This window comes from Microcaecilia unicolor, chromosome 4, assembly GCF_901765095.1.
Source record: "Microcaecilia unicolor chromosome 4, aMicUni1.1, whole genome shotgun sequence".
Lineage (NCBI taxonomy): Eukaryota > Metazoa > Chordata > Amphibia > Gymnophiona > Siphonopidae > Microcaecilia > Microcaecilia unicolor.
The window spans coordinates 252856497-252884333 of record NC_044034.1 but is presented as its reverse complement, the minus strand read 5'-3'; the positions used below and the strand labels follow the sequence as shown (position 1 = coordinate 252884333).

Here is a 27837-nt window from a genome sequence, read left to right as displayed (position 1 = left end):
CTTGGGAACGGTACATTTTATTGGAGCTGACTAGCAATGAGGGCCAGCCTCTGTCTGATCACACATGGAGCACAGCTGCCATTTTACAACCTCAGGGCCCAACAGAGCATTCAGCCGCATTGGGATCTTGGTTTTCTCCAGAGTTTATATTGCACCAAGCCTATTTACTGAAGCAGGGACAGTCAGAGTTGCTACAAGGTGCTTCAGTTCCTCGCCCCGCTGCCCCTCCCACTCCTAAGAGATCTCGTTTAGCCTCATCTGTCCACTTCTGGAGGTCTGTCTCTGCTTCTCCCTCCTTATCTGATGTGGCCTCAGTCTGTTCAGAGAAGTCATCATTGATTGGAGCCGTTAGAGGAAGGAGATGACTGGAACGTAGTGAGGATGCTTCATAAAGAGGAGCTCAGTCCTCTTATTTCTGAGGCATTGGCAGTGTTTTCCATTGAGGAGCCTTCTGCTTCAGTGTCAAGAGTTCCATCTTCATCAATCATAAGTGGGCTTAGAGGACCTAAGGCTTTCCTGATGCATCCAGACATTCAAGACCCGATTACAGCAGAATGGGTCTCACCGGACATGGGGCTGATGGTGGGAAAAGCCATGGCTCACCTTTACCCATTGGTTCTGGAGGAGAAAGAAATAGTAGCTTCCCAGTATAGACTCCCTTGTTATGGCAGTGACTAAGAAGACCACCTTGCTGGTGGAAGAGATCATTGCCCTAAATGACCTATAGGATAGGAAGCTAGAAGGCTCACTGAAACAAGCCTTTGAAGTGGCCTCTTTGGTCCTTCAAGTGATAGTGTGCAGCTCCTTCATGGTTAGAGCATGCCTGAAGTGGCATCAGGAGTCTGCAACTCAAGATGGGCACCATAACACCCTGCTGGAAGCAGGGTTGACCTTTGCAGATGCTATTTATGAAATGTTAAGGATTACAGCTGACAGGTATGTCTTTGGCTGTCACGGCACGTCAGTAACCCTGTGACATTGGACAGGGGATTCAGCATCAATCTTGTCTAGTTGAACTGCCCTTTTGGAGCAAGTGGCCATTTAGAAAAGATCTCAGTAACTTGGTGAAAGAACTGGTGGAAACTAAGCCATAGCAGTTCCCGGAGGATAAGCTGAAAGCTTCTGGTCATCCGTCTTCAGGGGGCTCCCAATTTTGAGGCAGCAGACGGTATTGGCCTGGTTGTCAGCAATATGGTCAGAAGTACCACTTTCAGACATGCCAATCATCCTTTCATGTGGAGGAGAAATCCTCTGTCAACTATAGCACCCAGTGCCTCTCAGGCTTCACAATGATGAGAGGCTGGTCCACTCTTCTCTTCTTCCTGTGGGAGGATATCTTCAGGAGTTTCGGGAGGAGCTCTGAGAGAAGAGGACATTTCTTTGGGTAAGTGAACAGTTTTTGTACTCTGTGCTTTGGTGATTTCAAAGGTTGGGGTTTAAAATAGGTAGCATACATAACATAGTAACATAGTAGATGACAGCAAATAAAGTCCTGTACGGTCCATCCAGTCTGCCCAAGAAGATAAACTCATTACATAAGGTATGAGGTGATACAACATATGCATACTTGATCTTGATTTGTCCATGCCATTTTTAGGGCATAGACTGTAGAAGTCTGCCTGACACTGTCCTTGTTCTGTCATCGTGGCCCTCTGAAAAGCTCCATTCCAGCCCATCCAAATCTGTCTAGCCACAATCAGGGTACAGGCCATAGAAGTCTGCCCAGTACTGGTTTTGCTTCCCAATTACCAGTATTTCCACATAGTCTCTGCTAAGCTTCTTTGGATCGATTCCTTCTAAACAGGATTCTCATGTGTTTATCCTACGGATTTTTGAATTCCGTAAGTTTTCATCACTACCACCTGCAGCAGGAGGGCATTCCAAGTATTGACCACCCTCTCGGTGGAAAAAATACTTCCTGCCATTATTCCTGAATCGGCCTCCCTTCAACCTCAATTCATGTCCTCTCATTCTACCACCTTCTTGTCTCTGGAAAAGGTTTATTTGCGGATTAATACCTTTCAAATATTTGAATGTCTGTATCATATCACCCCTGGTTCTCCTTTCTTCCATTGTATACATGTTCAGGTTATCAAGTATGGCCTCGTATGTCTTACTATTCAAACCTGCATATCATTTTTGTCGCTTTTCTTTGAACTGCTTCCACTCTTTTTACATCTTTAGCAAGATACAGCCTCCAAAACTTAACACAATACTCCAAGTGGGGCTTCACTGACGACTTGTACAGGGGCATCTTCTACTGGTTATACCTCTCTATGCAGCCTAGCATCCTTCTGGCCGTGGCCACTGCCTTGTGTGGCATTATTTCATCACCTTGAGATCCTCAGATACCATCACCCCAAGGTCCCTCTCCTGAACCAAGCTTACCAATCTCTTCCCTCCTATATGATACACTTGGGGGTGCAAAAATCCAAAACAGATGTATCACTCTGCATTTCTTTGCATTAAATTTTAGCTGCCAGACCCTTGACCATTCTTCCAATGTTTGGAGATCCCTTCTCATGGTTTCTACACCCTCCAGGATATCCATTCTATTGGCTATCTTCATGTCATCTGCAAAAAGGCAAATTTTTCTTTCTAATGCTCCAGCAGTGTCTCTCACAAATATATTAAACAGAATTGGCCCAGCACCGATCTGTGTGGCACTCCACTGCTCACTTTCCTTTCCATCAAGCAGATTCCATTTACCAGCACCCTCCTATCACCTGTCAGTCAACCAATTACAAAACCATTTTACTACTTTGGGTCCTAAGTTCAGTCCTCTCAGCTTATTCACATGTCTTCTGTGAAGGAGCATATCAAAGGCTTTGCTGAAATCCAAGTAGATTACATCTAGCTCATGTCCTTTATCTAGTTCTTTGGTCACCCATTCAAAGAAGTCAATCAAATTCGTTTGGCAGTCTTTTCCTTTGATAAAGCCATGTTGCCTCGGATCCTGTAACCCGTTGGCTTCTAGAAAGTTAACTATCCTTTCCTTCAGCAGTGACTCCATTATTATTCCTACCACCTACATGAGGTTTACTGGCCTGTAAATTCCCACTTCTTCCCTGTCCCTTCCCTGTCCCAGCAGTAAGAGTTTTCTGCTGAGAGCCAATCCATCATTGTTTTGGGGAGGGTTCTTGGATTGAGTTACATTGCTTGCCTCTGGCTTCTCCTCAGTACTTCATTTCTGAGCTTCATAATGCTCTATTACAGCAAAGGAAGGAGTGGAGGAGTGGCCTAGTGGTTAGGGTGGTGGACGTTGGTCCTGGGGAACTGAGGAACTGAGTTTGATTTCCACTTCAGGCACAGGCAGCTCCTTGTGACTCTGGGCAAGTCACTTAACCCTCCATTGCCCCATGTAAGCCGCATTCAGCCTGCCATAAGCGCGGGGTACAAATGTAACAAAAATAAAATAAAAAATTATACAGGGATAAAGGTTGGGAGGGTGAATGCCTCTGTGTCACAGGTTTTAGTCTACCTGAGCCTACTATGACCTATATATTCCTTTTTTTTTTTTTGCTTTATTCTCCGTGTCAGTGCTGGTAATAAACTGACTGAGAATTGGGTAGTCCTAGATTCTTTCTTGATTGCAGCCATTTCCTTCTTGAGTTTGTTGATTTCATCTTTCATAGCTGATATTTGGAGACAGATGGGGCAAGCTCTAGGGTACCAGATGGTTTGTCTTAGAACTAAGGTATCACATATATTGCATTGAATAAAAGACATGTTGATACCTTGACAAGTGTGAGGTGTACTGTGTTAAGATATTTAGTGAAGATAATTGCCTCTTGGTTTTCCTATATAGGGAGAGCTAGACTAGGGGTAGGTGGAAGAGGGGTAGGCAGGGAGGGACTATAAAGCCAGAGAACAGAAATATAGCATATATAGAAACCAGTAGATCTCCAAGTCAGAGGAAAGGAAGGGTTTTTTTTGTTTTTTAAATATAGGATAGATAGAGGTCAAGAAATCTATTAAGAAAGGGGGGTACACAGGGAAGAGAACAGTTTAGAATTTATCGAACAATCCAAAACACAAATTTGAAAATATAAGAGTACAAATATTTTAGCTTTAACTTGCACTGCTTTTCAAAAGTTCCAAGTCAGGTAGGTTTATTGATAAAGACAGAATTTAAAAAAGCAAACTTTATTAATTAGTCTCCCTACCCGTTTCCCCATAGTTTCTAAACCTTGAACCATAGCATACAGCATTAACACATAGCATCCAGAAGGCACAGCAGAGCCCAGTTCAGTCTTTATTCCCACCCACCCTCCCCAACTTCCGCCACCCCTAGCATGCCGACCGACACAGATAAGTAGAGCGCAGCCATAGACATTAATAAGATTTTGATAAATCTACTCCTGTAGGCATTAAATTATCAAGTAAAGTTGTGCACTATCAACACAAGTGGGAGGAGGAAGGAGAGTCGATGATTAGTACCGCAGGCAGTGTTTAAGATTCACCGCATGGTGGAGTGAAATCAGCCGCAATATATGAGACTTCTAGAGTTAAATACAAGATTTTCCCCACAGTAGCACACGCCTACGGCAGCAGTTATTTCTCTGTATTATAGCTCTACTCTTATGTAATTTGTGAGTTTAAATAGGGACAGTAGAGTTCCAGCTGTTGGTTATTGACAGTATTTCTAGGTTAAGCAGCATAAAATGTATTATACTTTTTGGGATCTTGGCAGGTACTTGTAACCTGGATTGGCCACTGTTGGAGTGGGGAGGTGGGATCTTTCTCCCTACTGGTGCCTGCGCACCATTTCATAGCATTCACCTTCCTCGGACAACAGGTACTGCCTACGCAGGTTCATAGCCAATAATGACCTCAAGTGGAAGAATGTTCGGAAGGATAGTTTGAAGGATATGCGTATTATACTTAAGTATTTTAATGGGTTTTTTTTCCATTTACATACTATACAGAGCTGATTTATATGAACCAACTTGACCCCCGAGGAAATCATTGTGCCGAAACACAGCCCATGTAGGGTCTTTTGGGTCCGTGTACTTTGGCAAATAAACTTTTGGATTCCCTTACTCCTTGTTTGCCTTGATCATTTGGAACTTGCCTCACTTTCACCTTTGTTGTTTCTGCTTGGCCACTGTTGGAAACAGGATGCTGGGCTTGATGGACTTTTGGTCTGTCCCAGTATGGCAATACTTAAGTTCTTATGAAATTCCAAGGATCAACGTCAGGAAATATTTTTCATAGAAAGAGTGGTGGATGCCTGGCATGTCCTCCTAGAATGGCTGGTGGAAGCTAAATTGATGATTGACTTAAAAAAAAAAAGTTATTGGGATAGCAGATGATCCATTCTTCTTATATGATTTCAAAGCCTAGGGTAAGTATCTTGGGATCCTGCTTTCCAGTGTCCTGCCCCATTCCTTTGGCATTCAATGCCCCCTGAATTGTACACTTCGACTTTTTATCAGAATGTTAAGGGATGGTTGTTTACCTAGGTGTTTAGTTAAACCTTGCCTATACAGATCTTGTTGCAAATGGGAAATATGGTGCTCTGGAACATTGTAGATTGAATAATTTAATTCTGATTATATCTTGATCTGTACATGGGGTATTATATTAGTAACTATGACTTAAGAATTATACTGTGGGATGCTTTTAGATGAACTATATGTTATTGTGTTACATAAAAATTGTATAATGCAGTATCGTATGGTATGCATACACGAATTGATTGTATATCCTGTCTGTAAAGAGAGGATATGTAATTAATACATTTGAACAGAAAAATAAAAAAAGATATGTAAAAATCATAGGATTTTTCTATGGTGATGCATTTGAGCTAGTCGAGATCACATGTTCAGTTCTATTGTCAGAATAAATATGGGGATGAGGGTAGACCCAAGAAGGCTAGTGGACCTGAGACAGCAGTTGAGTCGATGGGCCGGAGTTCCCCGAGGGAGGAAACATTGCGAGGAGCAGTGTTGCAGCTCCAAGCACTTCGTGCAAAGGGACCCAAGGAAACTCTGTTAGTGCTACGTATGGAGTCAGTAGAGGCTCCTACAGGATTTCCAGAGGGGCCAGCAGCCCTGTAGAGCAGGAGTGCTATTCCAACAGTGCCGGTCACCCTTGAAACTATCTGGAAGGCTATTACAAGGATTTATCTGTAAGTAAAAGACATTTTCAAATAGAGAAGGACTTGGACCATATAACTTCTAAGTTTATATAATATGAAGGGACTTCAGTGGGTGATTTAACCTCTAGGGAAGACCTAGGCAAGAAGATTGTTGGAGTACAAGAAGTTCAAAGTAAGATAATTCCAAACTTATCAGGATTACATCGGAAGCATGAAATTAGGGAAAATAGCATGTGGAAGTTAAATTTACGTTTTTTGAACTTTCCTCGGATACCCCATAGGAGAAATTAATTTTGAAGCTGCCGCTTGAGGCATTACCACCACTGAGTAGGGTTTTCTATCTACCCTACAAGAAAAAGCAAGCTGTGGGTGAAGGGACATCTGCGGCATCGTAGAAGTAGTAGAGGACCAAGCAACTCTGCTTGTGTCATTTGTTTTTGAATCTGATAGAAATCATGTTCTAACTATTTTTTCAACATAGACTTGAATTGTTTTGGGTCAAAATGTATGGTGTTTTCCAGATATTTGCAAGGAGACCCAGGACAGGCGGAAGCAATTCCTGAGTTTGTGAATGAGTGATTCAGAATAATTGTATTTTCTTTCTGAGATTTCCTGTAAAATGTATGGTGAAATTTGATAATGTAAGATATATTTTTAATGACCCTAAGCAATTGCAGTCATTTCTTGACACTAAATTTCCTCAATTTATAAACCCTAGCTAGTTAGGTTGCGATGGTTATTAATACGAGTTATACTTACTAGGTCTGGATTGTGGCCTTTTTCTTTTCCTTAGGGATTGAATTATTTAGTTTTTTTTCTTGATTATTCCTTCCAAGGTTTCTGGGGTCCTAGGTATTGGGGATTAATGGGAAGGGAGAGCTCATTGATATATTGTTGTGGGGGGGGGGGGGGTCCCTCCTTCTTTTTTTTTTCTGTAAATGATGTAACTTTTTATTAAGTTTCTGTGTTCATTCCTTTCCTGGTTCCTGAGCAAGTGTATTCATTGTGTTATTTTGTTAAATTTACTATAAATTAAAATATTTTTTTAAAAAGGTGGCTAGTGAATTTGTTTGGATAGGGGGCCTAGGGTAGAATAGGAGCAAGATATACCTCTAGGTCCTGTTTGAGGTAAAAATAGTAAAAAGGTTTGAAACATTAGTGTTTGGTTGTCTTGGCAGTACTTATGTCTGTTGCTTTTTTTTTTTTCCAGGAGCATTTTCTTCCATTGACCAAATACCTGAAAATGTGGTACATGACCCTGAGAGAAATAGCCTGCCCCGTTTATCCTCTTTCAGTGAATCTGAAATTCAAAAACGGTAAGAACCAAATGATCGATTCTCATGTAGTCCTCAGGGATCCTCAGGAGCTTAGCCTAGAATGGGTGGCAGAGCTGGTGGTTGGGAGGCGGGGCTAGTGCTGGGCAGACTTATACGGTCTGTGCCGGGGCTGGTGGTTGGGAGGCGGGACTAGTGCTGGGCAGACTTATACGGTCTGTGCCGGGGCTGGTGGTTGGGCGGCGGGGATAGTGCTGGGCAGACTTATACAGTCTGTGCCAGAGCCGGTGGTGGGAGGCAGGGATAGTGCTGGGCAGACTTAAACGGTCTGTGCCAGAGCTGGTGGTGGGAGGCGGGACTGGTAGTTGGGAGGCGAGGATAGTGCTGGGCAGACTTATACAGTCTGTGCCAGAGCTGGTGGTGGGAGGCGGGGTTGGTGGTTGTGAGGCGGGGATAGGGCTGGCCAGACTTATACGATCTGTGCCCTGAAGAGGACAGTACAAATAAAAAAGTAGCACGTGTGAATTTATCTTCTTGGGCAGACTGGATGGACCGTGCAGGTCTTTTTCTGCCGTCATCTACTATGTTTACTATGTTTAGTCAGGGTGAAAGGAAATGGATGTGTGTACTTTGTGAAGTATGGCAATATGGTATATACGATTATAAAAATTAGAGTTGAAGGACAGCTAAACAGCTGGCATGGTTAAAAGATGAGGTGAAAGAGTATTCTAGCCAAAAAAGAATGTCTTATTTCATAAAATAGAACAATGGTCCAAATGAAGAGAACAAGAAACTGTATAAGCACCGGCAACTTAAATACAAAGCATTGATAAAAAAGACAATGTTGAAAAGAAGCTTACCATAAAGGGACGCTTTTTTAGTTACATTAGAAGCAGGAAGCCTGTGAGGGAGTCAGTTGGATGATTAGGTCATCACAGCGTAAAAGGCGCACTCAGGGAGGACAGGGCCATGCAGAGAGACTGAGGGGTCGATATTCAAAGTGATTTAAGTGGCCAGGAGAAGCTGTTGGCCGCTTAAATCGTCTTTCCAGGGCTAACCAGGGATATTCAGTGGCTCTTTACCAAACAGTGCCCCCGAGTATCCCCTTTGACTGCTCATGCCGAAACCGGCTAATTTGTGGGCGATGCGGAGATGGAGTTACGGCAGAGGCAGGTTCTTACAATATTTGCATGTCTGATTCCAAAAGTGAATTTTAACCTACAAATGGAGGTACTTTGTGGTCAAGAGTGATTTGGTTGCTACATGTAGATAGCAATCTACATGTAAAGCAGATAAAACAGTTAGAAACAAAAGATTTTTACATCAAAATCATGTCACCTGTTTTCCTTCTTTTCTTTAGATTGAATGGCTATTTCAAATTCTTTATAGTTCGAGATCCATTTGAGAGATTGATTTCTGCATTTAAGGACAAGTTTATCCATAATCCTCGGTTTGAGCCTTGGTACAAACATGAGATTGCACCCGTCATTATTAAAAAATACAGAAAAAATCGTACAGAGACAAAAGGACTGCAGTTTGAAGACTTTGTGCGTTACTTGGGTGATCCCAATCACAGATGGCTAGACCTTCAGTTTGGAGATCATATAATTCACTGGGTTACATATGTGGAACTATGTGCACCATGTGAAATTAATTACAATGTAATTGGACACCATGAAACACTGGAGGATGATGTACCATATATCCTAAAGGAAGCAGGCATAGACCATTTGGTTTCCTACCCTTTCATTCCTCCTGGAATTACATCATATAACAAAACCAAGGTGGAACTCTATTTCTCCGGTATAGCCAAGCGAGACATAAGACGTCTCTATGCACGATTTGAAGGAGATTTTAAACTGTTTGGGTATCAGGAACCAGAGTTCTTGTTTAACTAATGCGACCACCTGGTAAAAGAGTATTCAGTGGTCACCAAGTGAAAACATACAAATCGTGGCATTGTAAAATAATTACATTTGCCTTTTTGTTTTCCAGCTATTTTCCTTTGTTCCATTATTGGATATTTTGATACGAAGTAAGCTACTGAACTTAGTTTCTACATCAATGATGTTTGTCCATTTTCATGGATAAAATGAAGCCCATATGGTATTTGTCTTAGATTCTCTTTTTCTTGGCAAAGACTGAGAATTATAGGGCAGCATTGTGAGGACCAGAGAGGAGAGAATCTGAAGTCTTGCATAATGCAATACTTATGAGGGATTTGTGGGCCACAGCTACCTGGTTTCAAAAAGCCCTGCGCTGTAGACCCCCTCCCCCCACCCAGTATTGTCGCTATAGTGATTGGGTCCTAGAAGCAAGCTGAGGGGTCCTAATGAGCCAAAAAGTTACTTGGCAGTTGTAGGTAAAGGGCCGTCCTGCCTCTGCCTCAGACTGTCATAAATATTACTGAGTGGGGTTGGAGTAATTTCCAACTGGACTGGAAATTGGGGGTAGAGAGAAGGAAATCAAGCCAAAAAAAACTTTCCTCATTTGCCTGGCAAGGAGGGGAGGGAATACAATAAAATGTAGCAATAGAACACATATTTTAGGACAAAACCGGAAGGTGAAGTTTTTCTGTCCAGGTTAATTTCAGGATATCTGTGAATTTCATGTACACTGGCATTTTATAATTTGTGTCTGAGGATGAAAACCCTAGTATCATATTTGCTTACAGAACCTCTTAAAAGTCAGAATTGGTCTAAAAGATGTAGCAACCAGTACCAGACCTGAAGACCAATAAAACATGAAGAGACAAAGCTGCAGACTTAATTTCTTTTGAATTTCTTATGGCTGCACTGAGCTAATCATGGTTATACAAGTCTTGGGATGGCCTTTCATGTCGATTTTATGGTCCTATGGCAGTGGTCCCTATTGAGAACTGAACTCAGCCCATCAATTAGTGATTATCAAGAGAAGAACTTGATAGTTCACAACTAGAAATGTCAAATCATGGAAAACTAATAAAAAAAAAATAAAACAAATCACAGCATTGTTTTCTGATGACATCACCTTATTTTCAAATATTTCTTGAGGAGCTTGGATGATTTGGCTGTGTCAAAAAGCATCATTTGTTACAAAATCACAAAAGAAGATGGGTGTCTATGTAACTTATGCTATCTTGTTAGAGGCCCAGCCCAAGAATTAAATTGAGGTAGTTTGAGGTCTTGAAAGCTCAGGTATGATTTAAAATCTGCAGAGCCATCAGAAAAAGCAGAAAACATAAATTCCAAACATCCATGATCATCTAGAATTCTGTGACAAATATTTGGCTGTCCTAGTATTTTGATGAGCAAAGATTTAATTTGTATTGTACCACCCAGATGGCGTGTGACATTTGTGTTATCAACAGGTTAAACATGAGTTTCTTATTTGGCACTGTATCTGTAAGCCGTTTCCATTGTGTTGCTATGGTATTGCTTATTTCATCTTTGTAAAGATCAACCACCAAGGCTAAGTAGTTTTACCATGCTAAGGAAACCTCATGCATAAAGGATATCTTATGTAAACTCAGCATGCTGGTAAATATACAAAATGGTGTGACTTCTTGTAATCCACTTCATGCCATATAAAGAGATCAGATCCTAACTCTGAAAACAACCTCTTTTTTTTTTTTTAATTATATTTGCAAGACCAAGCATTAAAGCTGCAATCCGCACCTGCCTTTCATATTGGGTATTTAAATAGCAGCTTGTTTTTCAGTGGTGCAGGTGTTTTAATTGAATCAAACCAAGAAGAAGAAAACTGAAAGCTTGAGGGTCAGTGCGATGGAAACCCATTGTATATCTTAATACCTCCTTGTAGAACAAGTGCATGCCAGCGTCAAATCTGGCATGTTTCACCATCTGAAAGAAAGTCCTAAAGACCCTATCACAGAACTATCTTGACAGACTGGTAACATGGAAGAAACGGTAAATGGAAAATGTCCATGTTAAGTGACTAGTTAAATAGCAAAGCCCATGTGCTACTGTACATATCAACCACAGTGACCACAATGTCATAGTAAACCTGTTACCTTTTAACAATTGTTTAATAGGTTTGGCAGCTCTTTCTATGAAGTGTTAGCAAAGTGTTGTTTTCAGTATTATGACAGTGTCTCACAGCATAGATTTGACCTCTTTTGTTAGGCTGAAATATAATAATGCAAATATGTATATTTTAAAGTGTACAGACTGGTTGAAGGGATTCTTGAACTTAAACATCCCAGGGCAAGATTGTACGAGAGGCAGCTTCATGAGCAGTGTGGTCCCGTGAATAGAGCAGAACACTATGAAGCATGACCAAACTGCATCTTGCACTTGGGCCTCATTTAGGGGTCTTTTTACTAAAGTTTAATTTCTTGCACTTACCACATTTTGACTGCAAAAATTAACACACTATAAGAGCAAAGCCAGTGTTCTACCTGTCAGGGGCATATCTGGTACATCCCCTATAGTTACAGCATGGAAATATTCTATACTGCATGTTGTATATTAGCGGTTAACACAGGTGCATTACTACCTTCTCTTGAGGAAACAGTAAGTGCACCTGTGCTGCATGGTTACTGCAGTCTATGCTTATTCTCTGCCCATAATCTGCTCAGTTCCCACCTTCTAACATGTTATGTGGTCAGCATGGGAATTTTAGCACATTGGCTGTTTAGCGTGTGGTAGCAGTTACTGTGGCCTTGTGCTTATAGTTATCACATGCTTAGTTAATTTAGGGCTTCTTTTACAAGGCCGTGCTAGCAATTCTCGCGCGAAAATGAGAGGAAGCCCATAGGAATTGAATGGGCTTCCTTTCATTTGCCGCACTAAGAGTCGGTAGCATGGCTTTGTAAAAGAGGCCCCTTAATAAGGGGCCTGTTTACCAAGTTTAACTAAGAATTTGTTACCAAAATTAGCATGAGGTAACTACAAAACTTCTGTGTTTTTACCATTGGAGGCATTCCCAGTGTTTTGCCATGCAGTTAACATAAGCATTGCTATAGTGGGACAGACCAAAGGTCCATCAAGCCCAGTATCCTGTTTCCCACAGTGGCCAATCCAGGTCACAAGTACCTGACAAGATCTTACACTGCTTATCCTAGAAATAATCAGTGGATTTTCCCAAGTCCATATTCATAATGGCTTATGGACTTTTCTTTAAGGAAATTATACAAACCCTTTTTAAACCCTGCTAAGCCAACTGCTTTTACCACATAAGCACCAAGAAAATTTTCTGGTTCAGTTAGCTGCATCTCTCAAGGTGGCATTTAACTAGTTTGTGTTATCTGCCAAGCTAACAATTAATACATACAAAGTTATATTCTAGGTATATATTCAATAATTGGTTGCAATTTGTATATCATACATTATCTTCAACAACCGTGAGTTATAGCCTGGTGTCTCAAGAGGAGTGAATTTTGAAAACTCCTTTGGAAGAAGTCTATAACAGCTATAGAGCATGAACATTATGCTAAAGTTATCATGCACTGAGGATTACACGAGCAGATATGATTTCTGACTTATAAGAAGACTTGTGGATAATAACTTGAAAATTGAATTACTAACCCTTTTGGGAAAACGGACTGTGGCTTTAAGAAGAGTGACTACTGAATTGTAGTTTCTGGTGATGACTTTTGAGGAACATGAAAATGAGAATTGTATTTTATTTTTAGAATTGTCAGTATAGGTGTAGTTATTCTGTTTAGTGCGAATGGGAATAACTGTGAGGTGTGGATGATGGTTTGTGTGAAAAAGTTTTAAAATATGGATGACATGATTACCATGTGAATTAAACATTTAATAAAGATTGATAATTAAATACAACGGTTGTTGAAGATAACAATTAATACATGATAATGACTTACACATCAGCTTTAAGGCACAGTCCCCACCCATTGCTTGCCCCCTTTTGCAATTAGCTGTTGAGGATTACTGTACTGTTAGGGTTCTGCATAACTTACCATGGGCCTGCTCTGTTAGCATGCAGTAATTTAATGTGTTAAATAACTAATGCAACTTGGTAAACAGTCCTCTTACTGTATAAGACTGAGCAGTCCTTGTCAAGCACGTTAGCAGAGAGGAGGCATTGCTGAGGGAAATGAATTTTTATAAAACTACGATCTCAAAATTTTTAATCATTAATTTGAGGGATCTATTCCCTCACCTTTTCCAACTTGTGAATAACTCCCTCCACAACTGCAAGAATTATTCAGTTCCCCTGCCCAGTTTCTGCCTCTCATGTAGGCCTGCTTTGGAGATGCTACAAAGGCATGCTTAACCGTCGTACTGTGGCATTTTAGTGCCTAGGCTTGGGAAACATATATAGTGTCTTTCATAGGGAGCTGAGGACTGCTACTGGGCTACATGGAGGTGAGGGATAAAGTGTGAAAGGAAATGGCAACTGTTTGGAAATAGCCTTATGATGCTTTTGGCCAGGTAGAAGTAGGAACAGGGTGAAATGATTGGGTCCAAAAATACAAATAAAGAACTAAGTAACATCTTTAGCTTTGTATTGGTTGAAGACTTTCTGTGTGGTTGGTAGTTCATCCTGCTGCTAGAATGAAAGCCAGCTCAAAAATGCCTCAAAAATAAAGATCTCACTCAAACCAGGAAAATAAACATTCCAGCAGAATACACAGTAAGAAAATTACTTCTCATATTCTTTTTACTCTTTTGCATTGGATAAACAAGTTCATGATGAACAATTACAATTACTTATTCACAAATCCTAGATGAATTTCTTTGCCAAGTGGCACCTGCTAATACTCAAATCAGTCGGTTCCTTCATCTTATACCTAGTTAGGAATGATAGCATATATTTAGAAGTTTAGGTCACAAGGCAGGGTTGAGTTTCTCATGCATAATGATCATAGCCATTATTTATATATCTTGAAGTGGCATTCATTTTTAACCTGAATACTTCTTACACATTTTTCATTATTAATTACTTAATCTATGATGTATGTAACCCTATTTTGACTGGTGACCATCAGGCAGATTACTTTTTGTAATTTTAGGACTGATTTGTGAGGTCAGGGCTGGGACCAGCAAAAGCTGGGAGGCTGAAGGTACAATAATCCACTCACTCAACACTCTCCTTTCATTCAATAAGTCAGGCTGGAAGTTGCAATTCGAAGCAAAAGTTTACCTAAACTTGGTTGATACAGGTAACTGTGACAAATGTTCCATAGCACCTGTATACATCTAACTATATAAATGAGAGGTAACCGACTCACCCACAAATGCGCAGTAGAGAGCAGCTGTTCCGCACATGCGCAGCACGTCACAGGTCTCTCCCAACGTAAGCTGATCATAACCGCAACTACTTATCATTTCTAAAGCGCTATACTAAATGTACTCAGTGCTGTACAGCGACCCTCCTCTTTCCCCTGCCCCCCTCCAGCCACCCATGTCCAGCGACTCTCCTCTCTCCCTTGTCCCCCCCCAGCCACCCATGTCCAGCGACCCTCCTCTCTCTCCTGCCCCCCTCCAGCCACCCATGTCCAGCGTCTCTCCTCTCTCCCCTGCCCCCCCCCCAGCCACCCAGGTTGTCCAGTGAATTCTTCGGGGCAGGCAGGAAAGATCCCCTGTCTTGCCTGCTGCCGGCACTGATTCTCCCCTGCTGCTGGATTGCTCTTCAAAATGGCCACCGAGACTTCATTTTGAAGAGCGATCCAGCAGCGGGGGAGAGTCAGCGCCAGCAGCGGGTAGGCAGGCAAGACTGGGGATCTTTCCTGCCTGCCCCGAAGAATTCGCTGGACAACCTGGGTGGCTGGGGGGGGCAGGGGAGAGAGGAGAGTCGCTGGTCATGGGTGGCTGGAGGGGGGGCAGGGGAGAGCAGAGGGTCGTAGTATATAAAAGTGTACTGTAGATGTCTACTACTACTACTTATTTCTATAGTGCTACTAGACGTACGCAGCGCTGTACACTTGAACATGAAGAGACAGTCCCTGCTCGACAGATCCATTTCTTGCTTTGGCTATTTCATTACATTTTTCAAAATAAAAATGTTGCCCGTTTTAACAGGCTTTACGGCTTGTATATATGTAATGGGGAATGGGGTAGGAGTTGGGAGGTACAGAGAGGAGAAATGCCTGATGAAAAGGAGGGACCAGACGTATGATCGAGACAATTGTGAGCAGCATAGCAAGAGCACTACAATGAGCAGGTGGAGGAGAAGACAGGAGGAGAGTTTTCCTCCTAGGGTAAGGGACCACAAGTCCCAGATTCCCCCCTGGAGGAAAGGTTCACCCTCTGGTGGAGAAAAGCTCTATATGAGAGTAATATAGTGTAAATATAGAAAAAAAAGAAGCCTTTACCTTGTCCCCCCCTTATTTTCCTGGGAGGGGGGGGGGCATCCTGCAGAGGACAGGGAGGTACAGAGGTATCAGGGCAGCACAGCACTGACACCTTTTAGTTAAAATGTTTAGAGTGTTAAAATGCTCCAGCATGGTTGTACAAAGAACTCAGGTGTCCATGGCTGCTAGATGTGTGTTTAAAGTTTCATGAGGTTGAATCTGTGGGGAGGGGCAGGGAAACCTGTTACAAGCCTTCTGATTGGCTGTCTGAGAGCCCAGAGTAAGCTGAGAGCTAGAGGAGGGACAGTGTGGAAGACAGCCAATAGGAGCCAGGATCTGCTAAAGGGCATGAATTTGGACCAATGAGGTGGCAGGAGGCAGTCTGACCCTTAGATTGGTGTGAATTTCAAGCCAATCCAGGGGACAGGCAAGGTGGAACAAAGAAAAGTTTAGTAGTCCACAGGCAGCAAACTTGCCAGGATTGCGGTTAAGCCGCCCAATTGGGCGGCTTTTCGGAAACGGCTGCGGGGAATTTTCTAATTGCTTGGGTTGCGGGGATTTGGGCGGGTTTTCAAGCGGCCGCGGTGCGGGATTGGATGGGTTTTCGCGGCCGCCAATTGGCCGGTTTTCCCGCTGCCAGGGCTTCTATTGGTCCAATTTGGTCCAATAGAAAGAAGCCTTTCAGGGGCGGGGTTGACATCAGGGGTGACATCGGGGTCAGGGCTAGTGATGCTGGAGGCGGGGTTAGTGACTCGGGAGGCGGGGTTAGGTGACGCGGGGGGCGGGTTCGGTGACGCGGGAGATGGGGGTTGGCTGCGGGCGGTTTTTGGGCAGGTTTACAGCTGGTTTTGGGCTGGGAAAATTTTTCCCAGCTGGCAACCTTGACAGGCAGCTGGGGAAGGGGAAGGACGAGCCCAGACAATGGAGGCTGCAAGCATGGTCTGAGGGCAAAAAGAAAATCGAATCCAGGCAGGAATGTACAAGCTGGAGCACAGAAGGGCATGCTGAGGCAAGGAGAAGCAGCAGCTGGCTGGGTGAGAAGGAGATCAGACCCAAGCATGAGTGATCTGCAGGCTGGAACCCACTGACGAGCCCCAGATGAAAAAAAGAGAGCTGGTGAGTCCAAAACAAAGGGCTGGGCACTAAGGCAGACAGGAGCAGGGGAGGAGGAAGAGAAGGGATCTGGAGCTAGCCAGGGGCTAAAGAGGAGCTATAGCAGTAGTCCCAGAAGCCAATCTTCGGACAGAAACGCAGAGGAGGAAGAGGGGAACACACTGGGAAGCTGAGACTGGTTGGGAGCAGTGCAGAGCTGAATAGAGAGCGACGTGGCAAAGTCCCTGAATCCCAGAAGTCCCCCCAGCGCATCCCTCCATGTGTGTGTCTGCTTGTCCAGAGAGGAGAGAGAGAGCCTGCTGTGTGACTGTCCTGTAAAGAAGAGCCTTATCCGGAGAGGGAAGAAGCTCCACAGAGAGACCCCCCCCCCCCCTTGCACTGAGTGCCCAGACTAAAAAGAAACTTTTTTTCTTTGAGTGCCTGCCTCAGGAAAAATACAGACAGATGCCTGTCCTGGGAAGAAAACTGTCCAGCCTAAGCCTGCCCTTGAGCCCTGGGAGGGTCTGCATTTAAGAGCCTGCCTGCCTTTATGAGATTTAGTTTAGCAGTCCATCAGTGTGATTAGAGGGTGGTGGTATAGCAGAACAAAAGAAAAGGGGTCATATTTTGGGTGGTTTAGATAGGAATTTCCCCTGCTTATCTGTTTTATTTGAATCTAGTTAGTCCACGAGTTCCTTGCCAAAGAAACTACTGATTGGGGTTAGCACATACACCGAGCACAGAAAGTCAGGGTTTTCCTTTTTTGAGTTTTTTGAGTCAGAGCAGTAGGTATCCTGGAGTTCCTGTGCCGGTGAGCTGACCTCGCCAACCGAGAAGACATGGATGTGGAGAAGACCAAGGTACCCAACGCAAGAGAGCTGCGATTCTAGCAAAGATTTTGACATACTAGTAACATTTTTGTGTGCACACAAATTAAAAATTATATATATCAGATCTGAGTACACTAATTAGAGCTGTGTACAGGGTTGGGATGTTTTGTGTTGTTGCAGAAGTGGGGTTGGGGTCTTGGTAACTGTGATTGTAATTTTGAACATGTTATTGTCTTTATTTCCTTTGTAACTTACCACAAAGTATTTAACTCCTTGCACTAGCTTTATTTAATACCATCAAAGCTTAACAATTTGTACCAACATTTAGGAACATAACCAACAAGTGTTTCTATTTATTTTATCATTGAATAAACCTTTAATATTTCTTTTCTTGTTAAATCCCTTGGTTGTGTGGAGTTTATTTGGGAACCCTATTTGAAACTGTGACATTCATATATATTTATTTCTTTAATTATTGTAATTTACCTGCTCCACGACTAGGGGGTTTACAATAGGAGAGAGAACCACAGTCCCCAGAAAACATCAGGGCAAGGTAAAACTCATGACTCGCAGGAAGCAGAGGGGCAAGGGAATGATTGGGAAAGGTGTTCTAATCAAAGTGACGAGCAACAGCTGCAGGAGTCAGGGGTGGAGAAGGCTATGGAGTGGGATAAGAATGGGGTAGAGGAAGAGAAAAGGGAGGGAGTAGAGCTGATGGACGTCTCCGCTCTAGCTTCCAAGGAAAAGGTAAAAGCTATATGGATCAGGTTGTGGCCAGACCGGTGTAAGAAGGGGGAAGAAAGCATAATAAAGTTTGGGAGGAAGCTGTGGAAGAGCCTTACAAACAAACTCCCTAAGGCACACGGCAATAAGCATTACTAGGGGAGTGGACTGTAATAAGTGAACCAGAGGGCAGGCTACCCAGGGTTTGAAAGCTAGGATTACTGTGGTGCCTGAAAACTCTGTGTAACGATATTGAGCACAGACTGTTACTTTAAAACCTGAAGAGAAGGAATGAGATGGGGTTAACACACTGCTGATGTGAAGCAGGATTATGTCAAGTGTTTTCCTGAAAATAAATTGATTAAAGAACAATTCGCTTGGAGAGTTTACCACTGCCTTCTGGTTTTGTTAACTGCAAAACTCCACTGGTTTCCTTTGCTGTCCCGGAGAGAGTGCAATACAGAGCCTACTGCTCCGGCACAGAACTCCAGCTACGCCCCAGGGAAGCAAGCTAAGCAGGAACCACCCAGGTCCCAGTTGGAAGGGAGACCAGGCATGACACAATAGAGTACTTGTTAGGAATGCACTGTGGAAAACATCTGCCTGATTGGGAAGGGCGGGAGGAGGAAGTAGAGAGGGGTGTTTGCAGAGAAAGAAAAAAGGTTTGAACAAGTTCCTGGAGGAAAAGTCCATAGTCTGCTATTGAGACAGACATGGGGAAGCTACTGCTTGACCTGGGATTGGTAGCATGGAATGTTGCTACTATAGTCCATTTTCGGTATTTATGATGGTATGGTTCCACAAAAACGTGACCCGTGAAATCACAAATACTGAAAAACTGTTCTCATTGCTGGAATCTAACTCCTATTTCCCATACCAATTTTCCTTCAAAATTGTGAGCAGTGAATACATACCCCTATAGGAAATACAGGGTTTGATTCTTGCCCTGGACAACATGTAACAAAAACCAGAGTAACATAGCGGTCTGTTTACTAAGTCCGCACGGCATTGCCGACACAACCCATTCAAAGTGAACGGGCTGTGTTGGCACTAGCTCACAGCCAGTTGTGTTACCAGCTTAGCAAACCCCAGTGATACTGAATTGCAAAAAAAAAAAAAAAGATTTTTATTTGCTGAATCAGTTATAGTACTGTAACTCTCAAAATAAACACTGTACAGTACTGCACAACAGTAAGCAAGTACTGTACCATGGTTTTTGCCACCATATTTTTTATTTGCTAAACTACCTACAGTGCATACTTTAGTAACATTCTTAAATTAAAGAAATTACACAGTGCTGGAAAATAAATACTGTCCTATGGTTTGCCACCATATTTATAGTCCTTGCAGTTGGTAACATTTTAAGAACAAAGTGCTTGAAAAACATTACTGCATACTGTAACCAGAAGGCTACAGAAATGGTACTGTACAATATGAAGCATTGCTGCATAACTACTACTACTATAGGCTACAGTGTTTGAAAACTACAGATCTGCTTGCGAGGGGGACAGGGATAGAGAGATTTGCTCCTGCACAGATGGAGATGAGGGCATCAAATCAGGCAGGTCAGCTTCTGGAGAGTGACAGCCTTGCAGAATGATAGTAGATAATGAAGATGACCTGGGGGGGAGGGGGAGGTGAACTTCTGCCTGATCTACCTCATGTGCCTGGGTCTGGCTCGTTGACTGAAAAAACTGTCAGCCTTGTCTGCCTGGCTTTCCTTCTCAAGTCCTTAAGTGTTTCATTGTAAGGGGCAAATGCAGCGCTTGTGAGACGCTTAAATTTTAGACTGCACTCCAGCATAGGATCACATTCTTCCATGTCACTGCACATTTTTTTTCCAGTGTTGACGTCCACTCTACTATTTTAGCAAATGTGGGAGGCACAATTTTTGGAGTCTCAGCTGTCTCTTCATTATCATTGCCCCTGAGGCTTTGATGCGCCATCTCATACAGGTCTTCATTGCTGGGCTCTATTGCAGTCTTTGCAAATGCAGGTACAGTAGTTCATGGAGGCAATAAAGAAAATCCCTCTTGGAAAAAATGTTCAGTGACATTGAGGAATGTGATCCTATGCTGGAGTGCAGTCTAAAATTTAAGCATCTCACAAGCTCTGCATTTACCCCTTACAATGAAACACTTGGTGGTAGTATCCAGTAGCAAACGGGCAAATCCCAAAAATATGAAAGTGAAAGGCACATGTCCATGAATAAGTTAACACAGTATCGTGAATGGCAGTCGCTGTTTGCATCTCTGCAGATAAGCGAAATAGCAAATGCCGAATGATGAGAATGGACTGTATTTGGTTTCTGCCAGTTATTTGTAACCTGGATTGGCCACTGTTGGAAGCAGGTTATTGGGCTAGATGGACCATTGGTCTGACTCAGTATGCCTATTCTTATATTTTATGTTCTTATGTTTTATTTTTAATACAAACGTTAGATAAAAAATGTTTATCCCTGTTGTCCAGGTTAAGTCAGTGTGTTGTGTATGTTGTAAAATTGTTATAAACATACTAGTATTTTAACAATTAAACCTCTCTCTGGGCCCGATGCGCAAAGCCTACCGGGCCAGCAACGTGCTTTTTAAACCGGTTCCAGTCGGGGATTTTTTTTTCTTTTAGTAGCCATACTGGGTCAGACCAATGGTCCACCTAGCCCTATATCTTGTTTCTAACAGTGGCCCAGCCAGGTCACAAGTACCTGGCAGAAACCTAAATCGTGGCAACATTCCATGCTACAAATTCCAGGGCAAGCAGTTGCTTCCCCATGTCTGCCTCTATAGCAGACTATGGACTTTTCCTCCAGGAACTTGTCCAAACCTTTTTAAAACCCAGATATGCTAAACACTGCTAACACACCCTCTGGCAAAGAGTTCCAGAGCTTAACTATTCGTTGAGTAAAAAAATATTTCCTCAGGTTTAGTGAGCATATTATTCAACAGGAGATGCACACTGGGGTTCTGCGGGCTTTTTACTGTGGGGGAGGGGGAGCAGACAACAGGAATCCTATGCTAATCTATTTAAATGAGCTATTAAGCATTCAAATGCATATTCAAGCGATACACAGTCGTTTTCCGAGTGAAAGTTTACGGTGGAAATTTTAACGGGAGGTCTGGAGCTGCCAGTCCTGATAGTTCTTCATTGTTCCAAGTACTCCACAGCCGCTCCATGGTCCTCTCCCATTCCTGCAAGAGGAGAAGGACCTGGGGAGAGACAAGACTACATTGAAGAATATGTAGTAAAAAAGAAGATTTCAAAAAAACAATCAAAAAATCTAACAAGTGATTTAAAAACACGTGGATACAACGATTACTCAAGAAGGCATACAAACGTGCAAAGTTCAATGATAGGAGCTGGCTATTAAAAAAAGTCAGAAAATAATATGTATCCTGGAAATACTTTAACTTTCATTAGTAAATACAATAATTCAAAAAATATATAGGAATCTAAACAATCTGAATTCCCTCCATATAATACTAACTAAAAAGTAAGGAGAATATAAACATTGATACAATATATAATAAATCTTTTTATTAATATTCAAAAGTTTCTGTGTACAATAATTATTTTCTTTATTAACACATACACAAAACACATTTAAAATCAAAACTAAACACCATTCACACTTCACTCATCCTCCTACTTCAACATTAAAAATTTTTTTTGATTGAAACCAGGGAAAAGTTAACAAAGAAAACAAGTAGTCTGTTAGGTTCTCACGTGGAGATCCATCTTCTAATTAAACATGGAAGGTTGTAGCAAGTTATAGCAGCATTAAATATACTCCAGCTACCATATCTTCTCTTCTTGCTAATATATACAGCATTAAACAGCTGTCATAATTTCTCTCCTTACTCCCTCCACGGAGCACAGACTCAAAGTCCAGCAGTCCAAACCGAAGTTAATCCATCATGGTTTTCAATCTCAGTTCATGATCCATATCGTAATCAGACATCTCTATCTTCAATTTTGTAACCGGGCTTTCAATATCTTAGCCTCTCACTGTCAGCTCTCACTTTCAGCTCAACACAAGCAATTGTCTTGCACAATTGGCGTACCAATCATGTGTTTCGCCTCTAACTCGGCGTCTTCAGGAGCTGTTATTCACAAACAAATATGTCTCTATAGCAAGCCACTACCGGGAGTCAGTCAGACAGACCAACCGCACTGCTGAATCACCTCAACCGGATACAATACAATAATGCCAGCCCAAAAATCGCAAACATTATTAAAAACCAATGGCATATAATGAAATCACATCCCATGTTCAACGATATATCTTTAAGAATATCATATTCTAGAGGAAGGAATCTTAAAGAAATCCTAAGTCCGTCTTATCTAGAACCCACTGCAATGAAATCCACCAGCGCTGTACATGGACATTTTAAATGTGGAAACTGCAAAAATTGTGATATTACCTTGCAACTAAAATCATTTAAAAATCCTTATGATAATAAAAGATATTATCTAAAGAATTTCAGTAATTGTAATAGTACTTATGCGGTTTATGTTATTTCCTATCTATGCAATAAACTGTATGTAGGGAAAACTACTAGAAGTTTTAAAACTAGACTCAATGAACATCAGAGCAATGTGAAAAGAAACATAATGGAGGCTCCATTAGTCAACCACTGTGTAAAATTCAATCACAAATTTGAACAGCTTATATGTTTCATTATTGATGTGATTAAATCTAACAACAGAGGTGGTGACTGTGCAAAAAGTTTGTTACAATCTGAACAAAGATGGATACATCGGTTAAATACGCTAGAACCGTCGGGTTTAAATAACATTGAGTGGGGGACATTTTTTTTAAAGTAATGTTTGTTTGTTTTTCATTTATTGATCATCTACATCACAATTCAATCAATACCAAAAGAGTAACTAAATAATAGGTCACAAGATCATGTTAGTAGTTGAATGAGCATTTGATAAACAAAAAAATTGTAAAAAATTGAAATATGGGATTGTGAGCTAATTGAATGTAGTTCCGTTACGATTTTTGACATTAAGTTTAAATGAGAATGATCAAACCAATCAGATATTTAAACAACAGAGTTAACGTCTTTTGAACAATCATTGAAATGTTCATACAGTTTCATTAAATTCATGAATGGTCAGACTGTGTTAAAATTGCTGTTTTGAAAATAGATAAGAATAAAAACAATGTTAATTCAACATCATTCCAAAGATTCAACTGTATATAAGACATGTTCTGAAAGAAAATAAAGAATCATGACAATTCAATTCAAATTAGGTCATATATACTGCAAATATCCTCATTTTAGGGTTCAGTGCAATTTACAGATATTAAAACACATTAACTGGAGCAACTACTTCTGACCTATAAAAATAAGGAAGAACAAAATCGTTTAGCCTGTGTATTACCTTATTCCTCATTGGCAAAATATATAGTCCAGATTATCATGTCTCACTGGCACATGTTACAGTTGGATACCGTGTTTTCAGAAAAACCATTGATAGCATTCACACGTGCGAAAAATATTGGTGAGATTTTATCCTGGAAAAAACACTATCGGACAATTCCTCAAGAGACATCGAATCATATAGCATGTGGTCATTGTCAATGGATTTTTAACTTCAATAACTGGGCCGATATGGTCCGATCCCCATTCAAGTCGTACTATTAAATCTTATGGTACTTCAGACTGTACAACTAGGATGGTAGTTTACTGTATATTATTCAATGCCCATGTAATAAAGTATCGATTGGATGACACCTATCTGATATAAGTATGTGTGTGTCCTTTCATTATCTCTTTAATGATCTATATACTGTGTGCGCCTCTGATCAGCTGTTCAGTCCAGAAGTTTGATTGACGCTGCGGATGATGTAGCTATAAAAGTTTCCTTTAAAGAGTTTAGCGGCCATTTTAGAAAACCGCTTTGAGAAAACAGGTCTGGTCAGTATTACTTTGATCTTATACATGGACATTTGAGTTTGAATAATATTGAGAGTTGAGTTTACCCTCATGATTTACTCTACAGGAGACTACCTTGAGACAGTGTACAGTGAAACATGGATCTATGTCAGTGACATTGGGTCTCCACTATGTATTACTTACTGAAGCTGGAAAGCTAAGTATTAATTTGGAATCTAAAGATGACAATAAGTGTGGAAATTTTAAGATAAATGATACAAGTGAATATTATAATGAAAAAATAAGTAAAAAAACAAACATTGGGGTCGATGAGGATTGTGGTACTGCCTCCTAAACATGCTTGGCTCATAACTAGCCACTGTAGAGGCAGACACGCTGATCTGATGATCCTATTAAAGCACCTTTGATTAATTAGACCATTGTGTTTGAATAATGACGTATCTCATGTGAAGTTGAGTATAATGATATAGATTGACTATGTACTCCCTTCTTTATTTGAATTTGATGTATGCCTAGTGATTACTGTGATTTTCTTTTAAGTGGCATTCATGCTGATTGTATCAAAAAAAATTGTTGGTGTACCTCTTCTATGCATTTTGAATAATTGATCAAGACTCTATTTATTATTACATTTATATCCCACATTTTCCCACTGATCGCAGGCTCAAAGTGGCTTAGAAAGTCTGTAGTGCAAGCTACAGTACAAGAAAAACAATTATACAAATTGAGAATAAGACATAAAATAACAATTAAACATCAAAAGGCAAGAGATAATAGTTAATTATTGTCCTTGGATCTGAATTTATAGTAATAGTTAATTCAGTTAAGTTAAACCTGGGGCTTAAGCTCTCTCTTATAAGTAAAGGACCTGTTAAAGTTCTGTATAATACTGTGCTATATGGTATTAAGATTTTCAGAACATGGAGTGAAATAAAATATTGATGTTTCCATTATCAAAGTAATTGCTCATTTTCAGTGGAGGCTTTTGAGTCTTTCTGAAAACTCCAGAAAACATTTAAGACTTATAAAAAATATATAGAGAAAATTCAGGCATTTGTTGCTGATCACATTTATCTCTAGTAAGCTATCAGAACATTAGGTAAATGTTTTGATATATTATTTTAATTTTGCTGTGGCACCAACACAGACAATAGAAAACATTTAGATCAATAGCAATATTTAAAATGCAGGACACTGAGTAATGTTTTCATTAGTCATCCTAAAACTTTAAAATTTAGTTAAATGGTTCAGCTGGCAAATTTTCCATAAAACAGTGTTATGCTGCCAGAGTGTTTCAACATAACACTGCCCTAAGGATTCAGATCAATTCATCTCACCAACAATGGAAAATTTCAATTACCCAATATTGATTGGGTAAGCATCTCATCAGGATACACTGGGGGGGGGGGGGGGGGGGGGGGGGAACGGACATTTCCAGAGACAACTATACGGAGCAGTCCTGGAACCAATAAAAGAACTAGAGAAAATGATGGCAGAAAAAGACCAGATGAACCATGCAGTCTTCCAATTCACACCCAGTCTCTATTTATTTTTATTATTTTGCTCACACCTTTTTCAGTAGTAACTCAAGGTGAGTTACAGGGTATTTCCCGCTCCCTGGAGGGCTCACAATCTAAGTTTGTACCTGAGGCAATGGAGGGTTAAGTGACTTGCCCAAGATCACAAGGAGCAGGAGTGGGATTTGAACCAGGCACCTCTGCATATCAAACCCAATGCTCTAATCACTAGGCCACTCCTCCACAACCTGTTCTTTTCTCTCAGTGATCCTCAGTGTTTGTTCCATACTTTCTTGAATTTTGATATTGTCCTTGTCTCCACCACTTCTACTAGGTAACTGTTCTATGTAGCCACTATCCTTTCTGAAATATTTCCTTAGAGTACTTCTGAGTCTGTTCCCTTTTACCCTCAACCCACGGTGTTGTTGAGTTGTGGGCTTCTGTGTTGTGAGCTTTAGTGCCTGGCTTTGAGCATCGACCCTTATGGTTAAGGACTGTATGATTATAAAACTCCATTTCCACCTTGCTTTTGTCTATAAAGATGACTTGATGTTTACGAAGAAATTTAAAGTCTGTACATTTAAAGTGAACGATAATAGACTGTACTGAATATAGGACAGTTTGGGATGTGAGTGCCAGCTCACCTGCTGGTGATACACTTTAGGTCTGACCCTTTAAAGATGGCTCCCAGGAGCAGCCATCCATTAAACAGATAAAAGCAGTACCATTTCCCATGATTTACATTTCAGGGAAGAGAAACATTAACTTTACTTTCCATTTTGTCATATTCCACTCTATAACAGCAACAGTTTCCCCAACGAGCTTATTCAAAGGCAACAGTGCATGTAGAATTTAGGATCGTGACTGACAGTAACATGTGTACCTTGGTGCATTCAATCAGAGCCAAACTCGGTGAAGATAGCAATAAAGCAGACAACCAGGGAGATGTTTGAAATCTCAGGAAAACAGTAAGGCAAGAGAATAAAATCAATGTTGGGATGCCATGCATGGATTAATTATAATGCACATCCTGGAAGTGACAGTCACAGCCTCACAGGGAGTCTCCAAATGGGTTAGTTTTGCGCATGCCGTGACTCATGCTGTGAATAAGCTGTTGTTTCCACAGGACATGGGTAGGGAATAGAAGCTGCTTTACAAACAAAGGAACTCATGCAGAGCTTCTGAAACTGTGGGTTGGGACCTCAAATGGGGTCACTAAGCCCATGTTTGGGGTTGAGACCTGGGTGGGCTCTCCATAGATGCATCATTATTCTGTACCTCCTTTATTCTAACCCACCCCACACAGACCAAAAATTGGTAACCTTATATCAAAGTCTAGTACAGTGACAGAATTCTAAAAGACAGGGAAAATGCACAAAGAATCCTTGGCAGTGAAGAGGGAATGTGAAAACAAAGATTGAGTCATCTGTGGTATTTTGGCAGGAAGGTAAAGTGGCAGACTAGATGATCATGGTTTTATGGTGTAACAAGCTACTATTGGCGCTAATGATGCATGTAAATTTAGGCACGTGATCTGCACCTAAATTTTACATGTGTCCCAAAAACGTGGGCATGGAAACGGGAGGGTTATGGGCGGTTTGGGGTGGATCACGGGCATGGATTTTGGTTACGTGTGCAATTATAGAATGAGGGAACTCCATGACTAAATTTAGGTGCATCAAAACAGCAACCAACAGGTCAGGGTAAGAAAACTCCCACATATAATCCGAAAACCAGTACAGGAAAGTAGGGGTAGGCCAGGAAATATCATCAGCCAAAGGTAGGTTGAAGTAACTTTATTCAGCACCAAATATGTAACATACATACATAACATAGTAGATGACGGCAGAAAAAGACCTGCACGGTCCATCCAGTCTGCCCAACAAGATAAACTCATATGTGCTACTTTTTGTGTATACCTTACCTTGATTTGTACAGGGATACATATCTGGCTGATGAGATTTCCTGGTCCACCCCTACTTTCCTGTACTAAATGTAGGTGCAAACATTTGCACCACATTTTCGTTGGTGCAAATGGATGCGCCTTTAAGTACAGCCCCCGGGACTTAAGCTCTATTCTATAAACAGCGCATAACTTTAGGCACAGTTTATAGAATAGCACTTAGCATTTTTTC

The 27837-nt window shown here is 41.3% G+C and overlaps 1 protein-coding gene across 4 annotated transcripts in view; it reads left to right on the top strand.

Annotated features, from left to right (window-relative positions):
* CHST10 (carbohydrate sulfotransferase 10) overlaps positions 1-12104 on the top strand; it is a 115263-nt gene extending 103159 nt beyond the window's left edge. For all 4 annotated transcript variants that reach the window (XM_030201423.1, XM_030201420.1, XM_030201421.1 and 1 more), the window contains 2 exons: positions 7314-7419; positions 8738-12104. In XM_030201423.1, the coding sequence (XP_030057283.1) occupies positions 7314-7419; positions 8738-9275 (644 nt within the window). In that variant the 3' untranslated portion in view covers positions 9276-12104. The remainder of the gene's footprint in view (positions 1-7313; positions 7420-8737) is intronic.
* Positions 12105-27837: the final 15733 nt, after the last annotated feature.